The following is a 16615-nucleotide window of genomic DNA, read 5'->3' as shown; positions in this document are numbered from 1 at the left end:
AAGCATACCAGCACGATTAAGAAGATCAAGAATATACTGGCGTTGGGAAAGAAAAAGGTTGGAGGAATCTCGAACAACAACAATGCCTAAGAAATGATGAAGGAGTCCTAGGTCAGTCATAGAAAATTCAGATCTAAGAAGAGAGACAATATGATCTAAGAACTTTTGAGAGGAGGCGGTAAGAATGATATCATCTACATAGAGAAGTAAATAGGCAGTGTCAGAAGTTTGATGATACACAAAAAGAGAGGTGTCGGAGAGAGATGGAGTGAAGCCTATTGTTTGAATGAAGGAGGAGAAGCGTTGAAACCAAGCTCGTGGGGCCTGTTTAAGACCGTAGAGAGATTTCTGAAGAAGACATACATGAGTTGGAAAGGATGGATTTTCAAAACCCAGAGGTTGCTGGCAGTAGACAGTTTCTTGAAGGGAACCATGGAGGAAAGCATTTTTAACATCAAGTTGGTGAATGGGCCATGAAGAGGAGACATCAACACTAAGAACGGTGCGAATGGTGCTAGGTTTAACAACAGGAGAGAAGGTTTCTTCGTAATCAATTCCTTGTTGTTGAGAGAAGCCACGACAAACCCACCTAGCTTTATATCGTGAGAGGCTCCCATCGGAGTGGAACTTTTGGCGAAAAATCCATTTGCCAGAAACAATATTTGTATTGGGAGGACGAGGAACAAGTTGCCAGGTGTTGTTTTGAAGTAAAGCATTATATTCTTCTTGCATGGCAGCGGCCCAATTGGGATCAAGTAGAGCAGTTTTGTAATTCTTTGGAAGAGAAGTGAGAGATACGGAGGTATGAAGGTTTAGGCGGTCTTGGGGTTGATGAAATCCTGATTTGGCCCTAGTACGCATGCGATGATCATTAATCGGGGCTGCTGTAGGAATAGCACGAGGGGGTAAGGTGGGTACTGGTGAGTCCGGCGCAGCGGAAGAGTCGGACGAAGGAGTAGGGCTGGGTAGTGGAGTGGGAGCAGGGTTGGGTGGTGGAGTGGGAGTAGGGGCCGGGGGTGTTGGGGAGGGAGCAGGGGTCGGGGGTGTTGGGGACGTCTCAGGTGGGGTGAGTGTATGGTTGGGATTGGCTATGGTGGGTGTTAATGATGGTGGTGATAAGTTGTGTTCGGCAGGTAGGGGAGTATATAGTTGGAAAGGACGGGGAGAGGGGGTGTTTGCAGAGCTAGGGGTGTTGGATGGTGTAGTAGTGCGTTGTGAGAAAGGAAAAATGTGCTCAGCAAACGTGACATGACGAGAGACATGAACGTGTCCGGTGTGAAGGTCGAGACAGCGATAGCCTTTGTGCTCGTCAGAGAAGCCGAGAAAAGCACATGGGATAGAGTGTGGTGACAATTTATTTGCAGAAGTGGCGTAGGCATTGGGAAAACAGAGACAGCCGAAAACACGAACCGCGGAGTAGTCGGGGTGGGAAAGAAAGAGGGAATAATAGGGAGTAGTGTTGGGTTTAGTTTTGGAAGGTCGAATATTTAGAAGGTAGGTGGCCATGTGTAGGGCTTCAGCCCAAAACTTGGGAGGCATAGATGATTGAATGAGGAGAGTGCGAACTATATCATTGAGGGTGCGAAGAGAGCGTTCTGCTTTACCATTTTGAGGGGAGGTGTAGGGATATGAGAACCTAAGCAGGATGCCATGTTGTAAGAAGAAAGTACGATTTTTAATGTTATCAAACTCGCGACCATTGTCACATTGAATAAAGCGAATTGGGAGGAAGAAGTGAACAGACACATAGCGTTGAAAATTAAGGAAAAGAGAATGGACCTCGGATTTGTTGCGTAGAGGAAAAGTCCAGATAAAGTGGGTGAAATCATCTAGGATAACAAGGTAGTATTTAAAACCCGAAACACTTGCAATGGGAGAGGTCCATAAATCACAATGTATTAATTCAAAGGGATAAGTGCTACAAGAACTAGAGGAACTAAAGGGAAGACGCACATGTTTGCCTAATTGACAAGACTCGCAAAACACAGAATTATGAGAGTCCATATTACATGGTATGGTAAATTCACTAAGCATAGAAGCTAAGACGACGGGGTTGGGATGGCCCAAGCGACGATGCCAGAGATCGACGGAGGCCAGCATGGATGTTGGAGGGGTGGCGGCAGGAACTCCATTAAGAGAATAAAGATCACCGGAGCTATTGAAGCGAGCGATCTCGGCCTTGGTCAGGTAATCCTTCACAGATAAACCAAAATGGTCAAATTCAGCCGAAACTAGATTGTCGCAAGTAAATTGGCGAACAGAGATAAGATTTTTAATGAGGGCGGGTGCAACTAGAACATCGTGAAGTAAAAGAGGTTTGGTGGAAGAGGGAAGTTGAGCCTGACCAACACAATATATAGGAATAGATGATCCATCTCCAAGGATAATGGAAGGGAAAGGAGATTTAGTGCAAGAAGATAACCAATTACTAGATGCAGACATATGACTAGAGGCCCCTGAATCAAAGATCCATTCCGTACCTGAGTTTCCTTGTGCAGCAAAGTTATTCATGGCCTGGAGAAAGGCAGCTTGATCCCAGCTCGGCGTCGCAGGTGAGGGTGGCGTCGGAAGCAGTGCCGGCTGATACGATGGTGAAGGCAGTAGGGCCGGCTGGGGAGTGTAGTAGGCATTGGCCGGCTGTGGTGGGGGTGGCGTCGGGAGCACGGCCGGCTGAGGTGTGTAGTAGGCGCCGCCGTCGGTGCTGTAATGACCATAAGGAGCATACGTCGGGGCGGCGTGATAGGCATTGGCCGGCTGTCGGGGGTTGAGAACCCCGGGAGCACCAGTAGGCGGTCGAAGGCCGGGTTGCCAGGCACCTGAGTATGCCGGCGGAGCACCGAGGGTGGACGGAGCGGACCAGGGCATGGGCCATGCTTGAACAAGCCCCGTCCAAGGATCATGAGGAGGCCGCCATGCAACCGCAGATGGAGCACTGGTGGGTGGTGCAGGACTCGGTGCTGGTGATGTTGTAGGCGGAACTGAACGAGTCGACGGCGACCTGTAGATAGGGTTTTTGCCGCGGTAGTTCGGACTAGGACGCCAGCCGGGGGCGGTTGAACATATGACGATGCGGACGGCCCGGCGGCAGGAGCCGGCCTGGAAGGCAGCGTTGGTGTAGACGGCAGAGGAGGATGAGCCGCAGCATGAAAGACCTTGGGGCGAGAGTCCTTGCGAGCTTGTGTTTCCGCCGCGAGTTGTAGCAAGGAACGAACTTCAGCGAAGGTAGGAGGGGGCCGTATCATCGGTATGAACGAGGCTTGCTTGTCAAGTCTTCGCTGAGGCCGATGACGACGATATTGATTAGCTGTGAGTCGCTAACTGTATCGCCGAGTTCGCGGAGCTCATCACCAATGGTCTTAACGCGCTGGCAGAACAGGTTCACCGGGGCGTCTCCTTGCACCATATTGCGAAGCTCGGTGTGGAGAGCGTTTTTCCGAGCGTCGGTGTTGCTTTGGAAGAGCTGACGGAGGGAGTGCCAGATGTTGGCAGCGGTGGCGCCGTTGTGATCGAGCATGTTGAAGATTTCGGTGGTGATGCGGGTGTAGAACCACTGGACGATCGCGAGATCGTATTTCAACCATTGCGGATCGTCGGGGCGGGGAAGACAGTTGGCGGCGACATGCGAGCGCAGGTTGCAGCGGCCGAGGTGGAGATCGAAGAGATGTCTCCAATGGTAGTAGTTGTGGGCGGCGAGATCAAGAACTATGGGGATGTAGGGGCTGACGTCGGAGATTGTGTCAGCAAGAGATATTGGTGCGGCGAGGATTGGTGCAGGGTAGTTTTGTGGAGCTATGGTGAGGGCCGGGAGAGAAGCGGCCGCGGCGTTGGCAGCCTTGGCGATGAGTGCGGCCCGGCGCTCGAAGTAGCCGGGCGGCGGCGGCGGCGGTGGCGTTGGCAGAGCCATACCCTAAACCCTGGGACCGGTATCTGATACCATGAAAGCTGAATAAAACTGTTGCTTATTGATGATTTGGTGCGGCATACAAGAGTATATAAGAGGGTACAAACCAACTTGGGATAGGGGTACAAAACTGACTTGAACTAGAAGTCGTATACCATAATGACTACTCTAACACGGACGACCCCACCATGTGAGCCCGACCACAAAAATCGACCGCACACCCCGCGTCGCCCCACCAGCGACACCCGTAGCTGATACCCCACGACACATCCAACATGTTGATGCAACAGCCAAAGTACTAGAGTGCATGGCAGCCACGATGCCCATTCCGCCATGCTTCCTCGTGTGCCGGCTTGGAGCAACTCGCCGCTTCTAGGCAAGCTGGCTTGCAGCGGCAAGTTGCCGAACCACGCGTCGGCTTGGAGTGGCCGCCTCCGCGCACTGGCTTGCAGAGGCCTGGGAGGTGGAGCATAGAGTTGTCTGGCTCGTATCCGACATGCTCGGCGGGCTACGCAGCCGGCTTTTATGCCGGAGAACTCTTCTTCCCGCTCGCGGGATGCCATGGAGAGTGTGGAAAAAATTATGCAAGGAGGAGATACGGAGCGGGGGTGTGCTGCAACTTTTTCCTGATGTCTGGCATTGTTTAAATAGCGGGCGGACGCTCGGAGCCAACCGGCGTTGTGTTTAATGCCGGTCGGCTAGCAAAAGGACGTGTGACCGGAATAGTTTTTTTGGCACACGCACGAGCTTAATGGAAGAAGGTAGGCAATCTGCAGCCGTTTGAATGCGGCGAGGAGTCGTGTTCAGACGAACGTGCAGCGAGTGACACTCTCTCGTCCGGCATGCCGCTTCAATGTTGACAGCGAGAGGCGGCGTTCGCTTTGGGCGTCATCAATGCGGAGCGGCCGCTCTATAGCGGCATGAATGCGGGCATCTTGCGACGGGCGGGAACGCAAGCAGGCGAGGGAGGAGGATTTTGGATGGCCACGGTTGCCAGAAACGGACGCGACAGCGGTCCGCAACCTCCCCCCCTTCAAATTTTTTTTGTCTCCGGTTTGCGGAAAAATGCACATCCGGACCGGCTTGCGGACCAATGCAGAACTGCGTTAGATAGCAAAACATGTCCGGATTGTGCTGTTCGGACTGTTGCAGGCGATTCGAGGGTCGGAGTTGGAGATGCCCTTGGTATCTCTCCATTCCATGACCTGGCGTCCATCCCTGTCCCCATCGTCATCTCCATGTATCCATTGGTTAAAGGTTTTGATGTATAAACTTCGATCATGGCGTGTCAATGGATGATTCAGTACATGAAAGTTACACGCGCATATCAACCGCACTTAGACAAGCTGTGTTTGGATAGAAAAATGGCCCGTTCATTCACGTGTACACTTTACAAAAATTTCAAAGTTTTGTGCGGTCAAATGATGCAACCCTCCTTTTTTCTTCTTGTCGAGATGTGAACATGTAATATTTTTCTATACCAAATGATGGTTATTGATCCTTTGAATTGTTGTTACCTTTTCATGTCGCAAATTAGACGAACGGCCTTGGTTAGCTTAATCCAACTCCAAATTCGCCTTGTTAGGGGTGTATGTTAGTCGTGCAAATGCAGTATGAACATCATTAAAGCACGTTTTAAAGTCGGATTAGCCGATGCGAAAACGCATACGACCTCCGTGTTACTCCGACTTTAAAACTGAATGAAAGCATGCAATTGCATACAGATGTCGACCACATCGCCGCCTCCATGGGTCGATTATGCAACTACTCGTAATTAAATTGATCGACCGATCACTCCTGGTGAACCCTACTGGTACTGTGTACGGAGTAGAACACAACAATGTCCCTTTTGCTCGTACGTATGCCATAATCAGTATCACCTGAAGCCATTAGTTTTGTACCATCATGGTAGATGGAAACAGAACATTGGAATTCGTCTCTAAAAGATGGACTAAGTTTTACTGCTAGTTCACGCAAAAACTAGATCAGATAACGGGCGTACGGCGATACCCTGCTGTGGCTATCAGTCGACCGATCAGAACGTCCACCACAGAAAGCAGAGAGCGGGAAACCACGATGCGGCCGTTGGTTGGTGTCGCGGAAAACCGCTGGCGCTTCCGATACTTGTGCGGCCACCGGGGAGTCAAAGCCAATGTGCCGCTACCGACCGCCGCCCCATTTCTCGGGCCAGCAGCGGAGGAGGCGGCGGCGGCGACGGAGTACCAGCCGCGTCAACCAACCAAACCAACCTCCAACCGCCACGAGCCTGCCCCGCGTTCCAATTCCATGGGGGCATCTGCACTGATACGCCGGAGGAGTCAAGGACGGGAGCCCCCTGTTTTTATTTGCGTCGACGCACACCCTCTCGGGTATTTCGTGGAACTCGAGCTTGCCAGCGTAAACGAGAAGCCACGCTCCCGTCCACTCTAGAACAAATGTATCTCGGAACCGCACAGATGCACCAGCTGCTCCTAGAAGCTGAGTGGTTTCTTTCGGCCCTCGGTACTTCACCAGCTCCGGAGAGTACAAAAATCTGCAGAATACCTGTTTGCCCACTCCATCATTTTATGCTCCGGCCGCTCCGGGAGCGGAGTTCTGGAGTGGAGCGTCTCCGAACACAGCCGAAGCATGTGCTTGATTTCCGTCGACACAATCAAGCAAACAAAGCAAGTTAAAACCAGACTCCTCCCTAAGAAAACTTTGCCTCCCGCCGGCGCCACCGCTGGTCCGCCTCGTCTTCGGGGGCCTTAGGGCCATTGCGGCGTGGTGGATTCCAGCCCTTACCGGTGGGAGGGCTCCGTTTTTAGATGTTTCTCAACTTTTGTTAGGGTTTGTGTCCTACTCAAGAAGACGAGACGGCAGCAGCTATCTGAAGATGGAATAAGGTTCTCCCCGTCAAGACCCCGTTTTGGTGGTGTGTCTAGCATTGTCGGTGGGCATGTGAAGACGTGTCTCCGGCGGATCTATCGTTGGTGGATTTGCTCTCATCTGGTTGACCTTAGAACGACGACTTCCTGACTGTCTACTACAACAAGTTTTGCCCGGCTCAAGCAAGGGAGAGGCGATGACGGCAACGCGCCTTCGACTCACTTCAGTGCTTGTAGTCATCGCTAGGTGGTCTATAGACCTGGATGTAATTTTTATTATTTCTAGTGTTCGTTGTATTGCCATGACTGAAGATGAATAGATTGAAAGTTTTCTTAGAAAAAAAAACAGACAAAAAGGAACATAATAAAACTGACCAGTCAAACCTCAGGGCGGAGGCAAGCCCCTGTTGAGTAAAAAAAAAGAGCAAAGCGAGTTCAAAATTTCATCGTCATATATAATTTTTATTCATTTCCGTGCCCCCAACACTAGTTTCAACGACTTCAACCAAAAAAAAAGTGGAGGAACATTTTGTACACCCTTCCGGACTGCCACCGGAAGAGGGCCACCCATGCATGATTCACTGAATTTACAGGAACATATCTCATGAGAACAACATCAAACCACCCAACTCAGGTGGATACACGTTTCTGCGAGGAAAAAAACAAGATCCCAAAGTGGTCCGGCAGTAGGAGTTAATGACCAAAATTGTATGCATCTTATTTTCCTTGTGAAAAATGTGACCATAGATGATCTTGGGAGAGAAAAAAATATGAACAGTTAACTTGTTCAGAAGCCTCCTCATTTCGAGCTGAACTTGCCACGCACCGTCTCGTAGGCTGGTACATTGAGAACTGCACATCAAAGGGGACTGAATTAGAAACAGTGCACTCATACACATTAGGTATAGATGACTCGGTACGTAACACGGAGCTCACCGTTTCCGTGAGATGCCATTGTCAATGGTGACGAGATGATCTTCTCAGCAACAGTTGATACATCTGCCAGAGTTATACCATCAACAGCCTTAAGAAGCTGCTCCACGGGTTTCCTGCAAGGTTTTACATGGCAAACATTACACAGATTCCAGGGATACAGAAATAAAGATACCATATGTGGAACTCTTTTTCTTATCATCAACTTGTATATATAAGATTCATTTGGTTATGCATGTCAGTTTACTTGCTTTCAAAAATGGGATGTGACTTGCGAGTCCATGATATTGTAGGAGCACATATTAAGCAAGCGGTAGCTTGTCCATTATGTTGTCACAAGGCATTACACACTTCAAGATACAGATAAGCACCCCAAAAAATTCAAGAATACTGTGGCGGCAAAGAGATGTTCCTAACTCAGTAAGTCACTATAGATCTTGTGAACATCAACAACTATATTTTGTTTCCATTTGCTAACTGTACTTCCAATTTCTGCTAGCACGGTAGAGTTGGCTAAATAAGCCATGTAAGAAACATGCTTTCCTCTAGATATCACTTGTCATACCGATAGAAAACACAAGTAGGCATCATCTTCCAGAGAAACAGTAACCCAATTACCAGCAGCCAACAGTGATATCTAAAGATAGAGGGCTCCCTGGTATCTAATATGATTACAATATATGCAATAAATTAAAATGGCACTGTGAACATCAAGCCATTAATTATTCTATCAACCAACTGAAATTGTAAAGTAGACATCACCATCCCTGAGCCTATAAATTCTACAATGTGTCGAGTGCAGAATGTGTTTTTCTCAACCTTGCAAGGAATAGAACCATTGGCACGAGCAAAAATATTAAGGTTCAGCAGAAATGTTTAAATAGTGCACCTTTCACCAAATGCCAATGCTTGGCGCCCGATGTCTTCAGTTGTTGATGCCTGTGAGTTTAATTGTTAGTGGAGCATCAGCCACGATTATAAAAATTTCACGTGCGTACGCATACCTTTGATTCCAGGTTCTTCAAGATAGCTGATTTTGCAGATGCTTTAGCACGGTCCAGTTGGGCTTGGTCAACTACAATAAAATAAGATGAAGTTTCAGGCAATTAAGTGAACCGTAAACAACTTAATGACTGATGAACATGGCATAGTTAAGGTACCTTGACCAGGAGTAGCGAGGGAAGTGAGTTCTCTGGCTGCCAAGTCAATAACTTTAGGAACAAATGCTGCTTCCTGATTATGAAATGATATCTTCGTCAGTCATCAGTCGTCAGAGTACAATAGCTTAACTATGAAATATTATGTCTTTGTGTATTACTATAACAACTCATCCAATCTAGTGAATATACATGTGAGTTGCATGATTTAAGTTCTTACCCAGAAAAAGAAAAGCCAAGTTATATATTTTCAAGTATTCCCATCCAAGGCATGTACAGTAACAGTACTACTAAAAAAACATAAAAGGAGATCATTTTCAAGTATTCCTATGCAAATCATAAATGATACTTACAGTCGATGTATGAATTCCAAAAATGCCAGTGTTACTGTGAACATTTTTGAAAGCGGAGATCGATTTGATTTGGTCAAATTCATTTACGAGGGGATCTGCACAAAGTATAGCACAGTTCAGGCACTAATATGAGTACCAATGCAAATACAAAATAGTTTCTTGTGCTGCAAGAATCTGAATAATCAAATTAAAGCATGTGGTCATGACACTGCATTATTAGTTACAACAAGCCTGAATTGGTTGCCATAAAAATGGAATTTAGTAAAAGTTGGACCACTTTTTTTCACAATTTACAGTTTACAGAATAGCCAGCTCAAGAGCAAATGATACTTAAACTATCAATCAGCTAGATAACTGAATAATGTCCTTTTGGCAATATAATTCTCATCAGCGTGTGCTTACTTAGGCGTGAATGCAAGCCTTTTCCAGGTCTTCCCCAGGTAAACACGCCACCACCACCCAGAAGTGCCTGTAAAAGATAAAATAGCTCTCGTTGAATTAAACCAGAATGCTGTAGCAACATCAATAGAAGTGTTCTATTCAATACGAACCTGAAGAACAGATGCAGTAGCAAATTCTTTTTCTTTCAGCCATCCACCTGGGAGCTCAAATGCCAAAGCAAGATCTGTGTTCTATTTTTCGAGAAGAAACCAAAGCAAGAACAAATGTATGTCATAAAAGATATCACATACATGACTCGATGAGTGACTAGAAATCATAAAGCCTACCGATGAATCTGCTGCCCGTCTATATTCTCCACCAACATAGACAGATTTTGGCTTTCCTGTTCCAGTTGCAGTGGGAATGTCAGACAGGAGTGGTTCAGCAATTGATACAAGTTCATTGTGGTCCACACCAGACGCAGCTAGAACAATTCGCGGGGAAGTGTAGTTCAACTGACATACATGCAACAGAAATATAGATAGCATGTTAACAAGAATACCCACACGACTATAGTACTAACAGGATTTTAGGGTATGAATCTCACAGCAAGAAATTCTTCCAGAACATCTGTATTTAATCTGCTAATTGAAGCCTCTGAGGCAATCAATGGGTTTGCCAAGGCACCAGAATAGCCACTGGAATGAAGAGCATCCAAAAGGAAAGCTTCCGGATTACTTGAAGCTTCTGCAAGCTCTGCCTTTAGTTTCATTATCTACAAAGTCAATAAGTTTGCATTCAGCAAAGAACATATTCCACTAATCTATAGTACAGAAGCAAAAGGGCATAATATTAAGCTGAAATACCTCTTCCTTGACTTCCCAATCAAGTAAAGCAGGATTTCTCACACAATCAACTAGCACTTCCACCATTTCAGGCATGTAAGTCTTAAGGGCTCCATAACTGTAGCTCATGAGCTCACGGTTGGCTGATGCTTTCGCACTGCCACCTATTGCACCAATTTCACGAACAACACGCAACTGGCTCCTGTTTCTAGTGGTTGTGAAGGCCAACTTCTTTAATAACTGAGTGGCACCCAGTGTCTCAGGTGTTTCATATACAGACCCACAGTGAACATAAACTCCAACAGAACATGCTGATCCCTGGATAAAAAATACAAAACATTGGTATCACTAACTGACCACCATGAGGAACATGCATGAAATAACTAGATTATAAAAAGTAAGGAACACATACTGGAGATGTTTCAGAGGCAATTTTTACACCATTTGAAAGTGTTGTGATTTTCGTCTTGCCGGGCTCCACATGATCAGCTAATGGAGGAGGAATAGTGACTCCTGGGAGTGCGAAATCTGGAGGGGGTAGTGCATTTGAACGTGCACCTGTCAGCCAACCCAAGAAGCCGCCCGATGACCTCTGTGCAACACTTGTGCTAGCAGACCTAACCGCGATATTCAACAGTTGGGTATCCGCCCCATGCTGCTGCAAGATGTAAACAATTGGTATTATGACTGTGCAGCTAAAGCTGATCTAAAATATGAACAACTTCAATTAAAAGCGCAACAAATCAAGCTGTCTCAATGATGAAATATTCTGCCTCCGCACAATGTATATCTACATCCAAGGTCATGGCTCTACCTAAGGCTAAAACGATCATCGGTCAGTAAGCCCAACAATACTTACACTGACAAAAAAAATCAAGCACATGCTACAGGCAAATATATCATGACCGTTCAAACTTCAAAGTAATATGAAAATGATGAAATGAAACAGATTGCGTAAAGGGGCTTTAACAAGTTGTTCCGAATCATACATTCGACTAGGCGCATCATGAAACATTACAAGAACTAATGAAACCAAATACAAGAACTAGAATGGTACTGGATCCAAAGCATGCATTTGCAAACGATAAAGGACAAAACAAAGCAATATCATCAAGGCCATGAGTCCATGAATCATATAATTCCACTCAGCCATATCGGAACTAACTCATTCCACCAATAATAAACCAACCAACATGCAAACGACCGCAGAGATGACCATTTCCCTGACATTTACACGAACCTATGCAACATAACAAACTCGCTAACTCATCTTCGCACCTAAAAAATCCATGCTTTCCCAATTCGATATACCAGGGCAAACATTCAGACACCGATTCATACTTGCAGCGCCCAGAATGGCTCCACTACACGCTCACGCATCAAATCCGCGTGACCAAACCACGGATGCTGGTCTGGTACCAATCGCGACGCGACTCGTGAGCTGTGTCCGTTCGGATCGGACGCATCGTGGCGTGATGGGTGCTATGGAGCCACTAGATCTAGCGAAACGGAGGGGAGGGGAGGTTAGGGTTTCGGGCGGGGGACGGCTGACCTTGAGGGCGCCGAGGCCGGAGGCGGCTCGGTACATGGTGGAGGGCGCCGGTGGAGATCTGTCGACGGGGTCGTCGCCGGCGGCGCGGCGGAAGCGGCGGAGGGGGAGATGGGGACGGAGACCGTGAGACAAGTGGAAGGCGACAATTCGTGTGAGACTGGTTGCGCTTGCGCATATAGAAGTGGGTGACATCGGGGCCAGTTCGTTAACAGGCCGGGCCTGCCGGGCTATTCAGTGGATATTGAGCCCACTGAATATCTAGTACTTCAGTATTTTGGGCCCAGATGTCAAAAAAGTATTGTTGGGCCGGGCTGGCTCGAAGCTTTGGGCTTATCTGGTCCAATCATGTAGCGCATCAGTCCTAAACAAAATGTAGCGCATCAAAAAAATCCAAGCACTGCGCTTCGCTAAAAGAAAAGAAAAGTGTCTAAAATAAGCTAAGAAAAGAAAAGAAAAAAACGCCGCGCTCATCGAGACGGGAAAGCGATCACCGCCGCCGCGTGCTAGCTCTGGGTCTCCGGCGGTGACAGGGGAGGCCTGGTCAGCACACGTCGGCGCGCGGGGGTGATGGATGTGCTATGCTCGGCGAGGCGATTGGGTTCGATTGCGCGCCATTGGAAGAGTAGGTTGCATCGCTCCGGCGAGGAGCTCGGAGTTTCCAGTGGCGCCGGCCGCCGTGGTTGGCGCCGAGCAGTTGATCTGTTTGATCAAATGCCAGTTAGGTAGAGTACTTCGTATCCTTGGGATTCTGGTATATGCATGTTTTTGACTTGTTGCGTTTCTTACCTTGCTGATTCCGTCGCATCTGCAAACTGCAATTTTGTTTGGCAAAATTGTTCCGTGATGGTCTCCAGCGGAGATTTCATCGCGTGACTAGTGTATCCACTGTAGGTCCATCGTCCACCTGCTTGATGAAGTGCTACTCTCAGTTGCAAGGAGTAGCAGGTTTGGCTACCCGATTCTCTGAATTTGTTGGGCTGTCCGACGGTTCAAGCTGCTTGTATGAAGGTCAGAGGGTTGGCACAGACAGCTCTTTATCTAAAATGTGTTTGGCGTGTGCAGGGTTAGTGTGTGAAGGTGCTTGGTCATTGTGGGACTCAGTGGTGCCGATCGTATTTTCTTCAGCAGTTATTGCTCTTAGATTTTGTCAGACCATATTATTATTACAATCAGACGGGCTTGCGCTAGGGATGCAAGCAACTTTGCCTAACCAAAAAACGTCTTATATTTTGATACGGAGGGAGTATTTGTTTTCATCTCTCAATTCAGCGCTTGTTTGGAATGTCCCCTTTTTCCGGAGAAAACTCGGTAATGTGCCGACATGGAATAGCTGCTACAAGCTGCTAGTTAGCTTCTTCTATAATTATAGTAAGGCATGTTGCACCTCCGGATAGTATTGTGGTGGCAGTGCAATGGCAATGCAATTTGTGTGCTGATGATGATTCGTATGTAAAGACAACTTTGTCACAATTGATTCTATTGCATCTGGATTTAGCAAATTTCCCCTGTTAGAATGTTTGTGTGCGTTTTATTTCCTGAAAATGACGCCATCCTGTGCCATTTGTTGGTGAGCATTTCAGTCAAACATGTGTATCGAAATGAATTTCCATTCGTGTCACTGCTGGAAGTTGAGGTTTGAGTGGTTGCTATTTGAGTTCTTTGAGCACACATGCCATATTCCCCCTGTTTTCACTACAAGGGTCTACACGGCTTGAAGCAACAAAATATTCTTGAGCAGTTTGGATACAACTGTACAGGTCAAAGAGTTGGCATGGCCGGATATTCATACAAAATGTGCTTTGGCATGCGTTGGTTTGAATGTGCTTGGTCATTGTGGAACTTCAGTATTGTCGATCATATTTTCTTCAGCGGTTATTGCTCTTAGATTTTGTCAGATCATATTATCATATCGGCTGGCGCTAGGGATGCAAGCAATTGTGCCGAACCATTTGCTTATTTGATGCCAAGGGCTTGGTGATCGGACAGTGTTTTTTTTAATCTCTCAATATATCTCTTGCTTTGAATCTCCCATTTTTGCATAGAAAATCTGGTAATATGCTGAAAGAAATATCTGCTAAAAACTGCTAATTACAGTAGCTTCTTCCATAATTATAGTAAGGCATCTTGCACCATTGCCTAGTGTTGTTGCTACTGGTGCAATGTCAAAATAATTTCTCTATTGACGACGATTCGTATGTAAAAACTACTTTGTCACAGATTGATTCTCTTGCATCCGGAATTGGTAATTCCCCCTGTTAGAACTTTTTTTTCCTGTTTTATATCCTGAAAATGACACCATTCTGTGCCATTTGTTGGCGAACATTTCAGCCGAACATATGTATCGAAATTCATTTCTATTTGTGTCACTGTTGGAAGTTGAGGTTTGAGTGGTTGCTGTTGAGTTCATTGAGCATACATGCCATATTCCCCCTGTTTTGACAAGAAGGGACTACACAGCTTGAAGTAACAAAATGTTCTTGAACAGTTTGGACATGCCTATAAGCCAACACACCCGCTGAACTGCTATTATTATTCTTTGTTTTTTTTCTGGTATAGGAATCACAGAAAAAGCAAAAATGTTTGCATTGTTATGTTAATCTTTGTTTATTATTTTTCCTATATTTCTCCGCCTTTCCTCGCGTGATTGTCCTTTCAATTTGCCGACGTAAAATGGCATTCACAATTGGCACTCCTACACTTGGAGTCTATGATGATGCCCAACTTGTTAGAATGTTTCTGTTTTACTTTTATGTCCCTGAAAAAGGCACCTCATCGTGCTGCTTGTCGGTAGGCATTTGAGCCGAACAAACAGATAGCAGTTCATTTCCATTTATGTACGTATGCTCGAACCTAACATTGTTGTCACTGCTGAGGGTCAATGTTTAAGTGATCGATGGAAGAATCTACATAGTTGGAACTAACAAAATATTCCGAAGCGGTTGCACATTCCTATAAGATAACCCACCCACTGAACTGCTATTATTCTGTGGTTGTCTGTTTTTGGTATGAGCATTGCTGAAAGAAAAATGATGTTTTTCTAATTTACCAATCTTGTGATGCATTCCCTCATGCAATGTTGCTTCTTTCGATAAAGCGGCTGTTGCAGTGTGATCAGCTAATGATTGTTGCTGCCCCCCCTTTTTGTCAAGTAGGTAAATACTTAAATAACCATCAAGGGAAGCATGTGCGAGAAGCCTGTGCATGATGATGTTTAAAAGTCCTCATGGCGCATGGGAGAGGGGCCTGTACCACTTGTGGCATGAGCATGGACGCAGCAGGTGCAAACCACGTAGTAGTTTTATACTGAGTATTCTTTTGTACTATGACATCACACATTTGTTGAAAATAAATCTGCTATGCAGTGTAATTGACATCATACATGATAATTGGCAGCCATGAAAGCTCAACCGCAAATTCTTTTGCCTCCTTCATCCTGTCTCTGTTTTCAACTTTTCATGTAGCATACAGATCAACCACTTGATAGTCTGTACAACCGCGACAAGCCAACATTTTGTTGCTGGAGCTGATGCCTGGTGGCTATCTGTTTTCACGGAACGTGTGGGGAGATTGATCATATGAATTGACTTTAACTGTTAGATTGCGTTGCACCAAGAAGCTACTTACAGCTTTTTACCCACTTCGAGGCTATGGCTTTCACTGTTTGTGTCTACATATTTACAGATGAACGGTCGGTTCTTCAGAAAGATATCTGTTTCAGACTGTATGTGTGAATGCGACCGCACCCGTGGAATTCAACTTGAGAGAGATGAAGCTGGAATTCTAAGTTTTCTCCAGGTACTTTATCCTGCCCCTGACGCGTGATTGATTGATTGCTACTTAGCAATACCTGTTAGTATAGTTAATGAATAGGAGTATAGCAGCAGTGCGTATTTGACCTGTTTGCTGCGACTTAGGCATCAGGTTTTGCACGTATACGAAGCAATGCGTTCGCAATTCCTGCGAGCTTGCGACATATCTGTCGGTCGACGCAAAACCTTCTTTCGTTTCTTCGAACAACTCACCTGGATTAATCAAAATCGGAAGTTCACGAAGACTACCCACAGTGAAAGTAACATAGGTAGTAACATTACACATATCTAGGTTAAATAGATGATGTGGCATGCAATAAATGAAGAAAGAGATGAAAGTGATAACATAGCTAGTTACTACTAATATGAGTAACATCACACATATCAAGGCAAGATGTGTCTACAACCTAATAAATGAAGTGCTCCATGTTATCACACATATGTTACTTCCCACTATAGAGGTAGTAACATAGACTAGTAACATGCCCATGTTACTAGTCTATGTTACTATCCATTGTGGCTAGTCGAAATGATACTTATGAACCCCGAGGACGAGGTTACTGTTACCAGTACCTGCTTGGTCAAGATTGATCATTAAATCAGTGCTGAGAACAGTGTGATGACAATGAGGTGAGGCAGAATTGTGGCGACGAGGAGTCTCGCCTGTGTGCCAAGCATCAGGAAAGGACCGGCCGAGATTTTATCGGTCGCGGCCCGCGGGATGTCGTGTCAACATTGGGATGGGTTGTCTATCAGGTCATAATAATGGGTTGATTTGGCCATGAGAGGCACAATGCAACACACGCGGAGGTAGATG

At 46.2% G+C, this 16615-nt stretch overlaps 1 protein-coding gene across 2 annotated transcripts; it reads right to left on the bottom strand.

The window, feature by feature from the left end:
• Nucleotides 1-7202: 7202 nt before the first annotated feature.
• On the bottom strand, nt 7203-12200 carry LOC123077432 (mitochondrial-processing peptidase subunit alpha). 2 transcript variants are annotated; one of them, XM_044499711.1, is made up of 13 exons: nt 11990-12200; nt 10850-11095; nt 10459-10755; nt 10200-10367; nt 9940-10107; nt 9763-9843; nt 9614-9680; nt 9212-9306; nt 8862-8934; nt 8706-8776; nt 8591-8640; nt 7705-7817; nt 7203-7620 (listed from the first exon to the last, which is right to left on the bottom strand). In XM_044499711.1, the coding sequence occupies exons 1-13, from the start codon at nt 12179-12181 to the stop codon at nt 7568-7570; spliced, it is 1674 nt and encodes a 557-aa protein (XP_044355646.1). In that variant the 5' UTR covers nt 12182-12200; the 3' UTR covers nt 7203-7567. The 2 variants fall into 2 exon arrangements, with proteins under 2 accessions (XP_044355646.1, XP_044355647.1); XM_044499712.1 differs by having other exon boundaries at nt 10850-11092; nt 11990-12187.
• Nucleotides 12201-16615: the final 4415 nt, after the last annotated feature.

Source organism: Triticum aestivum, chromosome 3D, assembly GCF_018294505.1.
Source record: "Triticum aestivum cultivar Chinese Spring chromosome 3D, IWGSC CS RefSeq v2.1, whole genome shotgun sequence".
Taxonomy (NCBI): Eukaryota; Viridiplantae; Streptophyta; class Magnoliopsida; order Poales; family Poaceae; genus Triticum; species Triticum aestivum.
The sequence above is the reverse complement of the archived record's forward strand: the minus strand, read 5'-3'. Positions and strand labels throughout refer to the sequence as shown.